The following is a 17,924-nucleotide window of genomic DNA, read 5'->3' on the forward strand; positions in this document are numbered from 1 at the left end:
GCAGACTCGGGACTGGAAGCTAGAGCCACCCCCACCCCAGCCCAGGGCGTCCAGGTGGCTTCGGTGGGCTAATGTCCTGAGCAGCAAGCCACAGAGAAGGTGACAGCTGGGCTGAGGCTCATGCTTGTCCTGCCTTGTGCTTCTTTTTCCAGACCAGCGCCCTGCCAGTGCTTCTTTTTCTCACACCCAGCAGCTCTGGGCCTGCAACGTGGTGTCACTGGCTAAGAAGCAGAGAGGGCAGCACCCTTGCCTCCTCATTCATGTCCCCACCGGCCCCCTGGGGGCCTGGTGCACAGTGAAGCCATTCCTGCTTCGCCCTCAGTTCCCTGCCCAGATTATTAGTTCTATCGTCTAGTCGGGAGATATTAAAGTCTCTTTTAAAACATCGTAAGCACCTTGACTTTACCTGTCAAGAGTCATGCAGCATCCCTTGGGGCAAGGACCCTTCGGTCAGCAGCAGGACCCCCCCAGGGGCCACTAGACTTTACTGAGTGGCCCTGGACCTCCTCACCCACTGGGGGAGTCTGGGCATGCTCTGAACCAGGCCTGTGGGTCTCAGGGCGGCCCAGACACCATTTCATGTTAAGTCACCAGGGCAGATGGGAAGCAGGCAGCATCATGTTAAGAGCTGACTCCTCAGAGAAACACATCAGCCCTTTTATGCTTTTCTCTCCTTGTGCCTCTGGTTCAAGGCTCTGTCCCCGAAGTGGCTGGCACTTCATCTTCCTTTTTGCACTAACATTGGGAGGGCTGGAACCCTGGGCTTGTGGGTGTTGCTCCCGGGCCCACAGCCACCTGCCTGACTCTCTGTGTGACCCAGGGCTGGGGGCTTAAAGCGGCAGGGATTCAGGGTGGTGGAGAGGAGCAGGCCTGGGCATGTGTGCTACCGGTGACCAGAATCCCGAGTTCGGGTAGAATGTGCCAGAGGCAGGGAAACGGATGGCAGGAGGTATTTATAGAAACACACCCGCAGCCTGGTAACCGGGACAGGCCATACTGATTGTCTCCCAAGGGTCCTTCTGTAGCAGCGTTTCTGCAGTGCACCTCCCCTGGCCCCCCCAGCCCTCTTTCCTCCCTCCTCCCAGAAGGAAGAATCAGCAGAAACAGAAATGTCCCTCTTGCCCTGGCTGGTGGGGCTCAGTGGATTGAGCACCGGCCTGAGAACTGAAAGGTTGCTGCAGGTTCGATTCCCAGTCAGGACACCTGCCTGGGTTGCGGGCCAGGTCCCCAGTTGGGGGTGTTCGAGAAGCAACCTATCAATGTATCTATTGCATATCGATGTTTCTCTCCCTCTCTTTCTCCCTCCCTTCTCTAAAAATAAAAATCTTTAAAAATAAATGCCTCTCTTGAAACATAAATACTAACTCCGAGCACAGAGAAGGGATTGGACAGAATGAGGGTAACGCCGGGGCCAGCCAGCACCGCTCGGCCCCTTTCCCCTCCCGCCCACTCCAGCTGCACACACACACTTCATACAGAAACACCCAGGCTGTCTGTGCACCTGAGCGAGCCAAAGGCCAAGCAGAAAAGGAATGAAACCGTCAGCCCTCTTATCTCAAGCAAGAGGCTGATGATGTTGAGCCAAATTAGGTCCAAGTTTCCCTCCGACAAGCAGGAATCTCTACTTTTTGGAAGTGAGGGTTTCCAAAGTGGTGAGCTAAGCACTCTGTCGAAACGACTTCTGCCACTTCACAGGATAAGAGGAGCGAGAAGCAGTTTTGCTTAGCAAGTAATGCGTCCAGATTGCTGGGTTCAAACCCCAGCTCCCCCATTTTCTATCTGGTGACCTTGGCTGGGTGGCAGAACCACCAACCCCCTCACCTATAAAGTGGAGATAATGACCACAGTTAAGATTGCTGTGTGTGCCCTGGCTGGTGTGGCCCAGTTGGTTGGGCATCATCCCACAAAGCAAAAGGTTGCTGGTTCAATTCCTGGTCAGGGCACATGCCTGGGTTGCAGGCTCAGTCCCCAGTCAAGGCATGTTTGAGAGGCAACCGATCAATTCTCTTTCACATTGATGTTTCTGTCCCTCTCTTTCTCCCTCCCTTCACCTCTTTCTAACAATAAATGAATACAATCTTTTTAAAAAATTGCTTTGTGCTCTTACTATGTGCTAGGCAGGAGCCCCTATTTCAAGCTAGTTACATGTGTTGATTCATTTATTCCTCACCCCCCTTTGAAGAAGTTGCTAGTAGTGTCCTCATTTTAATCACAGTGCTGGCCACAAAGGGTTGTTTCGAGGATTAAGTGCATTAATACGTGTAAGTTGCTTAGAACCGTTTCTGGCACGGAGTCCTGATCCAGCAGACATCAGCCAGCCAGAACTGGGGAGACAGAAGTACACAGGGGAGCAGCAGACTCCAAATCAGGGTCCCCAGGAGAGGAGAAACCCCTGGGCTGCACTGTCCCCGCAGGCTTTGGCGGCCTGGGTCTGATGGATGGCCAGTGTCACCAAAATTAGATCAAGTCTGAACTGTTGTCCTGTCTACACGTATTAAGGCCCAGGGTAGGAAGCCATCTTCCATTTCTCGCTGGCTCTTCTCATGCCCGGTAGCCATGGGGGCTGTGCTGCTACAGGCGCGGTGGGCGCTGCTGGAGGTGTGAGCAGGAGGAGGCGGCCGCAGAGTGGGTGTCTGATTGCCAACAGTTGAGACTTTGTGTCACCGAGTGACGCCGCGTGCAGCCCTGGGCGTGGCTGTGTGCACGTGGGATGGGAAGGAAGAAGGACGCATGCAGCTCTGCCTTTTCTGAAGGGGAGTTTGGCTTCTACAAATAGCACAAGATAAAAATCCACTTCTGTTGGGCTGGAACTTCAGGGGTGGCTGCCCTACCTGTGGGACTGGTGTTTAGGGGCGGCCAGGACATCTGCTGTTGCGTCTCTTCTGCTGCCGGGGCCCCCCAGTGTGGTCCACAGCCGGGGTGCGACATAGCGGGGCAGCAGGGAGGGTAAACCTCTATCATCCCTGGCTGATGGCAGGGCTGGGAGGGAGGGACATCTCAGGTCAGAAGCACAAAAGCCCCAGGTACAGACACATTTACTCAAATCCAATAGATTTATGGGCTGGTCTTACGGCTTGTTATTCCACATTCCATAATATACCTCAATATGTTCCATATATTTTACTATTCCATGAGATATAAATTACCTTTGACGTAAAATAGTCAAAAACGCAGCTCTGGCTTTACATCCCTGGAGTAAGTGGAAGAGAGGGCTGGCGTCCACAGCGGCGCTGGAGGGGCTGGATGCACCTGGGTTCGAATCTAACCTCTGTCCGTGTGAACCGGGCGACCGCCACATCTCCATCCTCAGGCCCCTTTACATTAAAAAAAACCGTGATCCTCATGGGGCCTGTCCAGGTAGGGATCAGAGGGAGAAGGTGGCTGCTCCGTGGATAGACGTAGGCAGCCATCATCGCCCTCCCCAGGGCGGTCGTCACTGTGCGTGCGCCCTGTTCCGACGCGCGCGTCCTGTGAGCCTTCGGCGCGTGTCTGCACCCCGTGTGCACCCTGCCTGCGGGCCCAGGAGACAGGAACCACGGTCTCCCTGGCCCGCAGAGCTCCTAGGTCAGCTGCGGGCGAGTGCCCTTTACATCATTGTGCAGTTTAGCTCCCCCGATGAGAAAAACCTAAAATTTGTCCAGTCCGAGCCTTCATTGGTATGGAGGTGGCAGGGGAGACAGGAAGGCTTAAATTTGGCCGGGGAGGGAGGGTGCGGTGCGGGGTGGGGGGGTGAGAATTCGGCAGGGGCCAACTGCCAGGATGAGGGGGAGGTTGGAGAGCTGGACGGTGATGAGAAAGCCCAGGCTATTTTGTTCCTTTTCAGAGACAAAATCACCCTGTTCCATCCACCCTGCTGTTCACTGCGCTTTGGGTGTCAGGGTGTCATGTCGTGATCTCAGTGTTTACCCGGGCTGGTGCGCAGTGGCCCAGCCTTACGCGGAGACGCTTCCCTAGATCCCCACAGTAACCCCCGAGAAGCCACCCCTGCTTCCGATGGAGAGACCAAGGGTCAGCGTGGCCGTGTGATTTCTGCAGGATCTGGAACACAAACACTGGCACTCCAGCTCAGGTTTGCCTGCTCCCAAAGCCCACACTGCCCACTTCCCACACAGCTGTAAACTCCAGGGACCAAGCTGTGACCCTCGGACCCTCCATCGCTAAGTCACATTCTCAACAATCTCCCCTGGGACTTACCTCATACTTAGCAGTTAGAAGAACATGCCTATCACTGAGAAATAAAGTTGCCTTGGTGACTTCTACTGTATGACAAATTACTTCAAAACATAATGGTATACAATAACAGCTAATGTGTTTTGCTTATGGTTTTGTGGGTCAAGAATTTGGGAAGTGCTCAGCTGGACAGTTGGGGTTTTTTAAGATTTTATTTATTTATTTCTAGAGAGAGGGAAAGGGAAGGAGAAAGAGATGGAGAGAAACACTGATTAGTTGCCTCTTGAACACACCCTGACCAGGGACAGAACCCACAAGCCAGGCATGTGCCCTGATCAGGAATCAAACCAGTGACCTTTTGCTTTGCCGGACGACGCCCAACCCACTGAGCCACACCAGTTGGGGCTCAGCTGGGCAGTCCTTGCTGGGGTTTCTCATGCAGGTGCAGTCAGACATTGGCAGGGGCTGCCGTCATCCACAGGCTCTGCTGGGCTGGACGTCCAGGACGGCTCGAGCCCATGGCTGGCGGCAGGTTCTGACTGTTGGCTGGTTGCTGAGCAGGAGTCCCCACCAGAGCACCTGTGAGCGGCCTCTGAAGCAGTGTCCTCAACCCGAGGTGATTTGCCCCACCCAGGAACACATTTGTGTATTACACCTGGTGGGAAGAGGCAGGGATGCTACCGAACACCCTGCACTGCCCACATCGGCCCCACCGCACAAACAACTGTCCAGCCCCACATGCCAGTAGGGCCCAGTCTGAGAGCCCTTCTCTGAGACATGGTGATCTCAGAGGGTCGAACTTCTTCCTTGGGGGCTGGCATCCCTCAAGGGAGTTCTCAAGAGAACCAGGCAGCAACTGCATCTCCTTTTATGACCCAGCCGTGGAAGTCACACTGCATCATTTCCGTGTACGCTATTGGCCGAAGCAGTCACAAACCCGCCTAGACTCAAGGGGAGAAGATGTACATGGGCCCCACCTCCCAACAGGAGGAGTGACAGGAAATGCGTGGTCACTTTCTAACCACCATAGCATGCAGTGGCACTCAGCACAGCAGAAAGCAGACAGGACCACAGAACCCCTGGGGGTGGACGGTCACCGCTTGTCCCGCTGGAAGCTGGACAAGCAGATGCTGAGTCCCTAGGCCAGCTCGCAGGGGCAGCTGCTGTGACTGCCGAGAGCCCCACTCCCTGAGCCCGTCTGGCACTGCCAGGGTTTCTCTGGGCTGGTAGGAAACCGAGATCAGGGTGGACGATCAGGGACGATCCTTCCACTTTCCCTCTTTGTCCCGTTAAACTACCGTCCCGTCCTCTCCCTGGCCTCCCACGCACACCTGTCCCCTCACCTGTCTCTGAGCACCTAAGCACGCCATTCCAAGTCCTTTTATTATTGGCTTGGGCATGGAAATGTGCCATTAGTGATTTAATTCTCTGCAAGACATTTCTCCCTAATTGCTAGTCATGGGATGATAATTAGCAACTGTTAATGCCTGATAATTAACAAGCTAATGCTTAAAGGTAATGGCACCCGGGTAATCATCTCAAAGCTGCCCGGCTTCCACGTCTGGGCCCTGAGCCCCAGAGGGTAACACTGCATTTCAGCGTCTCCAGCCCAGGAGTCAGTGGGGACCCTGCACACGAGGGCAGCAACTGGAGAATGGACAGCTCTGGTCTTTACTTCCGTTCTCTCCTTTGGAAGTAAAAATAGTCCATGTTTTTTTAGAAGCTTAGTTGAGCACAGGAAAGTGATAAAGAAAATCAAATATCCATAAGTTTATGACCTGGAAACACCCACCATCCACATTTTGGGTTACTTCTTCCCAGCCTATGAGTTTTTTTCACAATTGAATTCTTGTTAGACGCAGTTTCACATCCAGCTGTATTCACGGAACATTATGGGATAAACATCTCTTCGGGCAGCGGCTCGTAAAAAGCGTCTGCCTTCCCCATCAGAAACATCAAATGAACCTTGTGGATGAAGGACGGGCTTCATGGGAGAGAGAGACAGTCGCGTACAACCGAGGATGTGGACAAAAGCCTGATGATGTGGGAACCAGGACCTCACCCCAGACCGGCGTCTCCAATGGGACCCCCACGCCCGCTGCCACCGCCAGAAGACATCGGGTGTGCACATAGGCGGTGACATCAGAAGAAAGACAGGAAGGCAATGAACTAAGATGGGAGTAATCGTGTTTTCAGAATGGAGCAGTCCAGGTAATTTCCCCCTGTGCTGCCTCATGATTTTCCATGCAGCACGGGGGGAAAAACACTGAATCAGCATTCAAAACATGACCAGTTCACATGCTGGTCCCTCCAGGGGCCTGGCTGGGCGACCTCAGGCACTCCTCCCCTCTGGACCTTGACTTTCCTACATGCGGTTTGAGAGGAACATCAGCCCTTCATGCTCCAACGTGGTTTTCGGAATCAGAAATGCCGAGTCGGAGAGCACCTCCCGGGGACTGCATGGGAGGCTCAGCTGGGGGCTGCCGAGATCGAGCCCGGTAGGATCAGCCAACGGCCTTTAGGTGACCTGGTCCTTTACAAAGACCATCTTCCAAGTATTGTGTCACATACATTTCTAGGTGCCCTAGTGGCCCACTTTGGATGTGTCTCTTCACCCCAACACTCCAGAGGGGTCTGTTTCCTCAGCAGGGAGATGGTGCAGCCGGAGCATGGACCTCGGGATTAGACCGAGGTCTAAGTCCGCAGTCTGTCCCCCACCTGGGACTCCTGCAGGCTTACCTAAGGTCCCAGAGCCTCGGTTTCCCGATCCACAAAATGGGGCTAATGCCACCCACATAGGGGGTCGTTGTGAGGTCCTGATGCTGCCGTTCATTTGTAGATAAGTACGACTTCATAACGGAAGTATAACTACTCTTGTGCCATGAACAGGATTGTTCTCTTCCGCTCTGCACAGGGCCCCATGAGCTCATCCCATCCTCTGGAAGGGGACTCCCCCTCGCCCCACACTCACTCCTGCTTCAGGCTCTGCTCTCACAGAGTTTCACAGGTCAGGTCAGCCTCGACCTCTTCTTCCCCTTCTCGTGTTTATAGATTCAGATCCAGTCTGCTGTCTACCTTCATCTTTCCAAGCCTCCAAGACCCAGATCCCTTTTCTGTCTCGCTGCCAAGCTTATCATTAAAACGGGCTGTTCAGCTGTGGCCGGCACCGGCTGTCGTATTTCGGAAGCCCTGAGCCGTCTGCCTTACAAGGATGGGGCTTATCTGCCCATCGGTGCTTACGAATAATTCCTTCCACCAGGACCGTGCCTCAGATTTTTCAAAGGCCTGTCATAGCTGCTGTGACGTTTAATCTCCCGGCCGTGCTGCAGGGTGAGCAGGGCAGGCCTGGTGGTTCTGGGCAGCCTTGTCCCCAGCGTGGCTGTCTCAGAGCAGGCGCCATTGCATGGACAGATGAGCAGGGAAAACCCTGGCATGCGTGAAGCTTTGGGTCAGACTCAGTGCACCGTGGGCTTGGGTCCCCGGGGCTTTAACGTGTGCATATGGGTGCAGTGGGATTCTCCAGGACCCACGTGCAGTGCTTTTCAGGGCTTTTTTCACCAGAGTCCTTTTCACTAGAATATTCCAAGGAAGTTTTGTTCTGTGAACCCTACTTTGGAAGACACTCATACAGGTGGCGTGGGAAGTGTCTTGAGAATGAGGCAGGGTGAAGTTCAAACGTAGGCACCTCCATCCACCAGCTGGGTGACCTTGGGTGAGTTTCTTAACTTCTCTGGTCTTTTGTGTGCTCGCCTGTGCAGGGAGGCAGTGGTAGAGTTGTGAGAATTAAAACAGAGAGAACGGGCTTAGCAGGGTGCCTCACGGTGCTGGTGAGCATTCAGGAGATTGCACTTTTATTATTCTCTTCCCCTGGGCTGCCCGGGAGAAGAACGGGCCCCAGAAAGGTTGATTTTCCAGCCTTACACAGAGATTTAGTGACCGGGCTGAGGATACGGCCCAGGTTTCCTGCCTCTCAAGGCTCTTTGCAGCTTGTGGGGCTCTGTCCTCATCCAGGCGTGTTGCCCTGGTATTCTCCTCCCCTGCTCCGCTCCCCTCCAGCAACCGTCCTGGGTTCTAATCCCATTCTCTCTGGAAGATACGGGGCCCTGGGAGCTTCAAATGTAAGTGAATATACTTAGCCAACCGCTATGAAAACCTTAATTATCATTTCCCGCGTCACTCCCCAACCCTCCGATCCACACAGTGGTCTCCAGGGCCCCTCCCCCACCGAGGTCCACCTGCCAGATGGGTCCCACCCGTGTGACCACCCTGATACTGTTGTGTCACCCTTTCCCAGCTCGTGAACTCTGCGTGAAGTGCCTCTGATGCTGTTGCCTCTGCCATGGCAGTGAGCACAGAGCACTAGTAGGTGCTCTGTGACATACCTATAACCCAGCTGGGAGCCTGGCCAGCTGCCTCTGCCTCCCACCCCCACTGCGTGCAGAGTGACTTGGCTTGGTGGGGAGGGCTGGCTGTTTTGCATTTCGTTTCCCTTCTTTGTCAAAGCTGGTTCAGGAAGGAGTGGCTTGGGCTAAACCCCGGTGCTCTTGGCCTGGTGGACAGGGCGCATCGGTTTCCATGGGCTCACACACAGCTCTGGGAAGCCGGCTGGGGCTCATTCTATAGGTCATCAGCCCTCCCGTGGTCAGCCGATAGGGCAGGGCCAGTGCTGTGGACTCAGTGCCCGACATCCCCCCTCCCTGCAAAGAGCACCCATTTACCCACCTTCCCCTTTCCCCCCTCCTATAGCCAGCTCAGCCTCCGCAGGCGAATCCACTAAGACGTGATGCCATGCCCCAGTAGGGCCCTGGGTCTCCACCGGGTGGCGTTCCCTCCCCGCCACAGGTGCTGTGACGCCGGAAACTTGTGAGAACATTCACACCACACCCTGTCTCAGCATCCTGGGCTTCCCTGCCACCTGTTTGACCCAGTTCTTCTCAGACTTCAGCAGGTACACAACTCACCTGGATCTTGTTACAATGAGGATTCTGACTGACAAAGTTGGGAGAGCCGAAGCATCCGCATCTCTAACAAGCTCCCAGGGGACACGGCTGGTCCGTGGTTCCCACTTTGAGTAGCAAAGACCAGTCCCTCTCAACTTGGCCCTGACCCTGCACATTGGAATCACTAGGCGCACTTGGAAAACACCGTTACCCTCATCTGAGCCCAGCTGCACCGGGATCTCTTGGAGTGGCGCCCAGGCAGCAGGGATTGCTGGGCAAACCCTGGGCGACTCCAGGTGGTAGCCAGTGGTCAGAGCCCTGAGCTGGGCTCTGGGCTCCATGAGGGTCAGCATCCCTCAGCCTTACCCCTCAGGGTTTCCCAGCTCCCAGCCCAGTGCCTGGCCCTGGCAGGTGTCAGCAGGCAGGCTTGAACAGACTCTTAGCCTCTCCCTGGCTGGTTCGGGCCAGCTCCTGCCAGCGCTGTGTGCTGAGCAGGCAAGAGTCAGGCAGTCTCTAACTAGGTGGCTTTAGGAAGTCCATTGAACTCGGACTGTGTGGTGTGGCTTCTTTACTTCTGTTGACCTAGAACTACACCTGATGGCAGCCCTTCCCAAGAAGACACCTTCCCAGGAAGCCTTCTCTTCCCAAGGCTGCCGCCACTTCCCCTCCTGGCTGCCACAGCTCTCTGCCAAAGCGCACTTGACCCTGAGTCCTTCTCAACACTGAGAAGCCCCCCCCCCCCGCCGGCAGAGCTCACTCCTCCAGCCCTCCTCCCTGCTGCAGAGCTCTTGGGCAGGTCTCTAGCGCAGCCTCCCGGAAGCTGCATTTTAATTGCTTTGTGGGAGCCTTTGTCCTTCTAGGTGGGAAGCCTTCAAGGATGAGGATAGTGTCGTGTCCAGTGTTCGTCTTTTTATCTCCCGTGTTGGGCACAGTGGACTGCTGGGTGGGTGGATGGATGGATGGGTGGATGGATGGGTGGGTGGATGAATAGCATTATCCAGCAAGGGGGATTCCCACAGAGGACAAGCTGGCCCCTTGCAGTAGCCTGGCAAGAAAGCTGTGAGTTCCTGGCAGGGAGGAGAAGAAGGTGCATCTCGGCCCTGTGACCTGGCGTCCAGGGAGCTGGCCTGTTGGTCTTGACTCATCAGTTTAGCCAGAGGGAGCTCACCTTAGTTACCCCCCCCCCCCCCCCGCCCAAAGCCCCTCACCTTGGCCTCCTCGGAGGTACAGCTGCTACTTGCTCCCTCCCCCAGAGCTTATTCCCTGCTGGCGGGACCAGGGCCTCGGCCGGCCGCCCACTCAGCCTGCGGGAAGATGAGCGCCTGCGGGAGGAAGGCCCTGACCCTGCTGAGCAGCGTCTTCGCCGTGTGCGGCCTGGGCCTCCTGGGCATTGCCGTCAGCACCGACTACTGGCTGTACCTGGAGGAGGGCGTGGTCCTGCCCCAGAACCAGAGCACGGAGATCAAGATGTCCCTGCACTCGGGCCTGTGGCGCGTCTGCTTCCTCGCAGGTAAGGACACCCAGGGCTGTGGGCAGCTCTGCCCCGGACAGAGGAGCAGCCCCACCCCGGGAAAACCTGCCCAGAAGCGCCCCTCCCCCACTCTTGGGAAGAGGTGCCGTGGCTGGAAGGAGACGGTTAACCGGACAACCCTCCTGCAGCCTGGGCAGTGCCCCCTGCAGCCACCAGGACCCATCCCAAACAGGAGTCACGATGTGTAGCGTCCATTTGAGCAGTGCTGTCATCGCCAGGGACCTGGGTGTCCCCACCTGAAAGGAGTGTGTGCCTACGCCTCCCCCACACTCCACCTCCAGGCTGAGGGAGGCTGACGCCCCACGGGGCTCAAAGCACCCCCCACCCCGTGCCTGAAGCCCCTGCTTCATTGATCTCCACGCCTCCCCACAGCCCTGCAAGGCACCTTGTTGAAAGCATTTTTCAAAATGTTGGTGCGCCCACCTTACACATGAGGCAGTGGAGATTGGGGGAGGGGAAGGACGCCTCCCTGGCTCAGCAGCCCTGGTGCGCAGGATGGGCGAGGCTTGGCGGCCTCCGTGTCTGTGTGCAGGGAACAGCGGGGAGGCCCCCGGGGTGCAGGTCTCTCCCACTGTGCGAGGTGGGGCAGGTCTGGGTGCCGCCCGTCCTGTCCCCCCACCAGTGCTAGGTCTTCTAGAGGCCACTGCTTCTCTGGAAGCCGTGGAGCCACACTAGTGTCCTTTGTCCTGCTACCATGGCCGGGACCAGCCTGTACAAGAAGAGCTTCTCTGTCTCCATGTCCTGAGACGGGCCCCAAATTTGGGCTGACCGGAATAGCCACAGGGTGGTCACTGGGCACTTCTTGGAGGGCCCCGTAACCTCTGGGTGCCCTGGGCAGAGGGGCCTTGGGGTCCTCCCAGCTGGAGGGACTTTGGGAGATGGGCGTGGGGTTGGTGCCCACCAGTGTCTGTGTGTTTGTGTGTTTGTCACCCTGGTGAGCAATCCCACCGACTGCCATGACCCATGTATTTAACTCCGTCCTAAAGAGTCGCTGCAAGGACAGTTGGAATGCAGTGGAAACCAGCCCCAGCACACCGTTCCCTTTATGTTAGACATTGTTTCCTTTCTAACAAGTTTTCTAGTTCGGGAGGCCATGCCTCGTCTGCATCCCACGGCTGCGACTGGCCTCCTGGGAGTGGCCCTCCCGGCGAGGGAGGCTGTGGGGGAGGTTTCCTCCTTTCCTCTCTGGTCGGGGTCATCCTGTCTCTGCCTCGTCTCCCCCACCCTCCCCCGGGCACCTCCAAACTGGGCCCTGCCTTCAGCCTCCGCCTGGGTGGTCTCACAGGTGGCCTCCGCAGCCCCACCTCCCCCGCCCCCACCACCCTGATGGTTTGCAGACATGCCAGGGACCCCAACTTCAGTCTTTGGCCACTCGAGTTCCTTTTACCTCTTCTTTTTCCTTTTCTTTTTCCTTTTCTTCTCTTTTTTACTTTTATTTTTCAATTGCAGTTTCCATTCAATATTATTTTGCATTAGTTTCAGGTGTACGGCACAGTGGTTAGATAGTCATTCACTTTAGACAGTGATCCCCCATATTCCCAGTGCCCACCTGGTGCCCACCTGGTGCCCACCAGTATTTGACACGGAGGACACGTCAAGGCTGGCCTGCCAGTGACTTGCGTCTGTTTTGGGAATGGTGTCCGATACTGACCTCACCTCTCGCTGCATGAGACTGTGTGGCATCATCGAGCAGAGCTGGAAGTCACCAGGACCTGGCTTCCGAGTGGCTGACAAGGCTTTGGGGTTCTGCTCTGTGACACCCACACCGGGGAAGCTAAGCCCACTGTGCACTGAGTCTGCCCCTGAGCAACGAGACCGCCACCATCGTGTTACTCAGCCTGAGTCTGTAGTCTGGCCGCTTCTCGTGCGCCTCCCAGAGCTTGGGTTCAGGAAGGGCGTGACGTCAGGCTGTGCTCCAGCCCTGCCATGGGGTGGGGGGGGACCCCCAGGGTCTGGAGCTCGTCCCGGCGTGAATACCCCGCAGGTCAAAGATCCTAGAAGTATTTGGAAATACAATCCAAATAACTTCAAGTCCACCTTCCAGAAGGACTGGAAAAGGTAAACGGTTCTTGTCTTTGCAGGCGAGGAGCGGGGACGCTGCTTCACCATAGAATACGTGATGCCTATGAACACCCAGCTGACATCTGAGTCCACGGTCAACGTCCTGAGTAGGTGCCTCAGGCATCCCACGCTGGGCCGCTGGCTCCGCAGAGCAGAGCAGGGCAGAGGGAAGAGTCAGGGCGACCAGCTCGTTTCCCAAGAGCCGATGTCCTGGGGCTCAGCTGGCTGTGCTGGCCTGAGCTCCCCGGAACTCATTCTGTCCATTGCTTGTCCTGAGAGGGTGACAGGTTGCTGGAATGTCCCAGCCTTGTGACCCTGTGAGTGAGAGGGCATCCACACCCAGCATCTTAGCCCACTCGGGCGGCTGGAACAAAATCCCACACGCCAGGTAGCTCATACACAGCAGAAATGTGCTTGCCCCAGTTCGGGGGACTAGGAGTCCAAGTGCGAGGCTCTAGCACGGTCACGTTCTGGTGAGGGCTGTCTTCCGATTCGTAGCGGGTGCCCTCTTGCTCTGTCCTGTACAGCAGAAGGGTGAGGGAGCTCCCAGGGGTCTCATTTATAAGGGCACTGACCCTGTGCAGGGGGGCTCCACCCTCCTGACCTTAGCAACTCAGCAACTCCCAAAGGCCCCACCTCTGGTCCTGTCACACTGGGGAGTAGGTTTCAACATACGGACCTGGGACGGGGGATGGGGACAGAAACATTGAGGCCATAGTACTCAGGGAACTGAATCAAGCCCTCTGGCCCTCAGAGAGGCTGACCATGGCCTTGGCTTCACCAGAGCTTGTTCTGACCCCTAAAGTGAGCTTTCAATGCAATTCTGACACTAAGTTAGCACGGACTCCATAGGCTAAGGGCGAAGGGACAAAGGCTGTGGCTGCACTGAGAGGTCCCAGGCCAGCCCAGGAGGGGACGGAGCCTGGGGAGTTTGTGCACGGTGCGGCTTTGGGGACCAGCTGACAGACACCGCCAGGAGCACCCAACTTGGGAGGGCAAGGCCCGTGGAGGCTGACAGCGTCCTCTTGTCCCCTCATTAGAGATGATTCGCTCAGCCACACCATTCCCTCTGGTCAGCCTCTTCTTCATGTTCATCGGCTTCATCCTGAGCAACATCGGACACATCCGTCCCCACAGGACAATACTGGCCTTTGTCTCTGGCATCTTCTTCATCCTCTCGGGTGAGTCTTTTGTTGTCGTGCACTCTGGACTTTCGACACCCAAATAGCCGCGCTCTGGGCAGTCCTGGCCGAGGCTGTGGGTCCGCCCCCGGCGCCAGACCAGCTGAGTGAGCGGCCCAGGCACCTGCAGCGTCCTCAGCCCACCCTCTGCCTGGTGCTGTTCCCACCCAGGCCAGGAGGCAGGGACCCAGGGCTCAGCTCCTCCTCCTGCTAGGAACCTGACAGTAGTCAAGGCCGTACAGTAAGTAGCTGGGGGGCACCTGAGATTTTTTGGCAGTCAGGATCAGAAGCCTCAGGTCGAACTGGGCCGCACGTGGTGGTTCTAACGAGAGCAGCGGCCGCGTCCACGGGACCAGCAGTGGCACAGACATGAGTTAAGTGCCCGGGGAGACTTGAGTCACATGGATTTTCCTTGAACATTCATCCTTCAAGATGCCCTGGTTTAATCATGTGAAGGGAATTAAACCTGAACAGCTCAAAACAGGGTAATTAATTATGTGCTGATTCAATTACAGCCACTCATTGACGGGACCGGTGCCTGAGGCTGTCATTTATTTGCACAATGGCAGTGGGACTCTGGGCTCCCACGGGGCCCCCCACCCCCGCCCCGACTGAACAGTTACCAGAATCTGGACAAACTCTCCTTACCTCTCTGCCTGACGACCTCCACAGGCCACAGCCAGTGGTCAGGCAGAGGGTGGGGGGCAGGGGGATGGCTGCACGGCTGCACAAACCAGGAGCCACTCGTCTCCGCAGTGATGTTACCACCCGAGGCCGGAGAGACAGGGACGGGAGGCCTGGCTGTCCCCGTCAGCCAGCGGGAGTCGGTTTTCTTCCTCCGTTTAGCGAAAGCCCCCTGCTAGCTCGGTGGTTCTCACATGCCCTTCACATTGGCGTCGCCTGGGGCGCTGTGAGATAATACAGTGCCAGGGCCCTGGCCCTTGGGTGACTTGGAACGTCCAGGGGGGGGGGGGGGGCATCTACATCCGACGGGGGCTCCAGGAAGCAGAGGGGCCAGAGCCACCGGCTCTCCATGGCTCAGGAGGAGGCTGGCAGGAAGCTTTTTATCAAATTGACTTTATTGGGGTGACACTGGTTAATGAAATTGTGTAGGTTTCAGGGTACGGTTCCCTAATATGTCATCTGTGTGTAGTATCGTGTGTTCACCACCCCAAAATGAACGGACGAGACAGAGACAGGGGGCTTTCTGACCTGCACGTGTCTGCTTTCCAGAAGGTCATGGTCTGAACAGGGTCTTCAGGAGGCAAGCTCCTCCTCTCCCTGAACCCCAGGACGAGTGCCCTGCCCCCAGGCTTCCTTCCTGAACCTCAAGGGGAGGTAGGTCCCCGCCATCAAACCCCAGGGCCTCCTCTCTGAGCCCCCCTGCCCTCCCCCAGGCCTCTCTCTCGTGGTCGGCCTGGTGCTCTACATCTCCAGCATCAACGACGAGATGCTCAACAGGACCAAGGACGCGGAGACCTACTTCAGCTACAAGTACGGCTGGTCGTTCGCCTTCGCTGCCATCTCCTTCCTTCTAACAGAGGTAACCCTTCCAGCGGGCTGGGCAGGGAGCGGGGCATGCTGGGCCCAGCCGGAGGGGGACGGCAGGCTACACACACCCTGGACCCACCACTGCACCGCCCCTCGTCCCCAGAACGTGTCATGGTTTACGTGCTCGTGGATAGCCCAGGGCCCTGCTCCTGTCCCCACCCCCAGTGGCTCTGGTCACTGTGTCCCCCTGCCGGGAGCAAGGCCAGGCCCCCAGCAGTGGGCCTCCTCTGCTCCCTCCTCTCCGCAGAGTGCGGGGGTGATGTCCGTGTACCTGTTCATGAAGAGATATACCGCCGAGGACATGTACAGGCCTCACCCCGGCTTCTACCGCCCGCGGCTGAGCAACTGCTCCGACTACTCGGGCCAGTTCCTCCACCCAGACGCCTGGGTCCGGGGCCGCAGCCCCTCCGACATCTCCAGCGACGCCTCCCTGCAGATGAACAGCAACTACCCAGCCTTGCTCAAGTGCCCCGACTACGACCAGATGTCGTCTTCCCCCTGCTGAGCCTCGCCACCGGCCTCCTGGGACTGTGCACAGCCAGGCAGCTTCTCCCGAGCTCCCCTGCTGGCCTGTGAGCCCCAGGCCCATGGCTGACAGGCCAGCCCCCCCTCCAAGCTTAGCTGTTGTCACTTGACCCAAGTTGTTTCCCTGCTTCCCCCCCCCTCCGCCCACCCAGTATCTCTAACTGCCCCACGGTGGCAACAGGGGTCTGGAGCCCGTGGGCAAGCAGATTGGCTGAGCGCATGAGTGCAGCCCCACCTTTGGAGCGCCAGTCGCACCAGCCACTCTCCCCTTCCTGGAGCAGGCGGGTGTCGCAGCCGTGTATTGGTCCCTGCACACCCACCTTCATGGCCCAGGCCAAGGCCAAGGCCAGCCCTGAGAGGCCAGGCTCCTCCTCGCACAGGCCCAGCGGGACCTGAGTGCTTGCCAGCTGGCCTGGCCCTCACACTCATGGTGATCTGGACCACGGACCGAAAGGTGACTCTGATGCAGAGGTCTGGCTGGTTCAGAATTGTCCAGCAGTGTTCCTTGTGAAATCTTGTATTCTCTTTGTCACCCACCTCCCTCCATGCAACTCCCCTGTCTGTGCTCTCCACCCCCCACTCAGCCCCCCAGACTGTGAATCCCTCCCCTTCTCCCACCAGAACTCAACTGCCCTAGGGGACTAAGGGGGCTCTGAGGCCGCTGATGAAGTCACAAAGAGGTGTTAATGGCTGATGATGTCTTAATCTGTATGGCCCCTCCCTGACATTTGACAGGGGTCTTCAATGCCTTAACCCAAAGAAGTGACTCTGATCATGAGAATTTCAGAGTTTTCCTGGCCTGAGTTCATATTCCCAGGCACTGTTTCAGGCTCTGGGGATACTGTCCCTGCTCACATGAGCCATACGTCCAGTCCAAGACCCTCAGATCCAAACACGTAGGCAGTCTACACCACCTACGCAGAAGGCAGCTTTCAGAGAGGCTGCGTGGGACCCGGAGCTGGACTTGCCGACACCTGGTGCATTTTGAATCTAAACGAGCCAGGCTGGGAATGACCGACCTGGCTGCTCTTCTGAGGATGCCTGTGAGTGTGGGGGAGGGGGGATGCCAATTTAATCCTAACAAACGGCCACATCTTCCTCCTGGGTGTGGTACACATGTAGGCAAACCAATGTCCCCAGAAGGCGAGGCAGCCTGATGCCCACTTTCCTAGCAGGAAACCTGAGCTGGGGTGTGTGGAGCACCTTCTGCCAAGTCTGGGGGACAGAAAATGGTGGCAAGACCTCTACAGGACGGGACCCCCTCGGTTCTCCAGGGGTCTCAGCTCCTGCGGTTTCGGATTTGAGGTTCTGACCAGCAAAACAACAATGGGCTCTCTGCTGTATTTTGCTCTGCCTGCTTTTCTCTCCTTCTCTTTAACGTAGCATTAGTTCCTGCGTGCACAAAGCCACGGTGGGCCCCTCACGGGCTCTGGAAAGTTGCACAGAAAAGCGCACGTGTGACGTGTGCAGCCTTCCAAAGGACAGTGTTTTGTGGGGTTGGCGGTGTGTGTGTGTGTGTGTGTGTGTGTGTGTGTGTGTTTGCTTGGCTGTCACAACAGAATGCCCCAGACTGGGTGGCTTCAACAACAGACATTTATTTCTCCCAGTGCTGGCGCCCAAGAGTCCAAGGTCAAGGTGTGAGGAAACTGGGTCTCTTCAGAGGCCCCTCCTTGGCTTGCGGATGGCCATCTTCTGGACCATATCCTCACACTGTCTTTCCTCTGTATGTGTGCACGCCCCTGGTGTCCAAATCCCCTCTTTATGGGGGCACCAGGCCGAAATCTAACGATTCAGCTTCATGTAGAAAGTTCCAGATTGCCCTCTTCAACCCTTCAACCCCTTCCACTTTTCAATCCTCACCTATAAGCCAGTAGCAACTGTGAGGCCCCCACTCTCCCTCCGCTGGCACCTGCGACGACTGTTCCAGCCTTTGGTTACCGTGTACGGAATAATCTGGCAGCCGCG

At 56.9% G+C, this 17,924-nt stretch overlaps 1 protein-coding gene across 1 annotated transcript in view; it reads left to right on the forward strand.

Annotated features, from left to right (window-relative positions):
* The window catches only part of CACNG5 (calcium voltage-gated channel auxiliary subunit gamma 5), a 31,172-nt gene extending 14,317 nt beyond the window's left edge, over positions 1 to 16,855 (forward strand). The window contains exons 2-6 of the mRNA XM_028521706.2: positions 10,364 to 10,620; positions 12,723 to 12,809; positions 13,743 to 13,883; positions 15,281 to 15,426; positions 15,682 to 16,855. Coding sequence (XP_028377507.1) covers positions 10,425 to 10,620; positions 12,723 to 12,809; positions 13,743 to 13,883; positions 15,281 to 15,426; positions 15,682 to 15,939 — 828 coding nt within the window. The 5' untranslated portion in view covers positions 10,364 to 10,424 and the 3' untranslated portion in view covers positions 15,940 to 16,855. The remainder of the gene's footprint in view (positions 1 to 10,363; positions 10,621 to 12,722; positions 12,810 to 13,742; positions 13,884 to 15,280; positions 15,427 to 15,681) is intronic.
* The last annotated feature ends 1,069 nt before the right edge of the window (positions 16,856 to 17,924 follow it).

The sequence above is a fragment of the Phyllostomus discolor genome, chromosome 8 (genome assembly GCF_004126475.2).
Source record: "Phyllostomus discolor isolate MPI-MPIP mPhyDis1 chromosome 8, mPhyDis1.pri.v3, whole genome shotgun sequence".
Classification (NCBI taxonomy): domain Eukaryota; kingdom Metazoa; phylum Chordata; class Mammalia; order Chiroptera; family Phyllostomidae; genus Phyllostomus; species Phyllostomus discolor.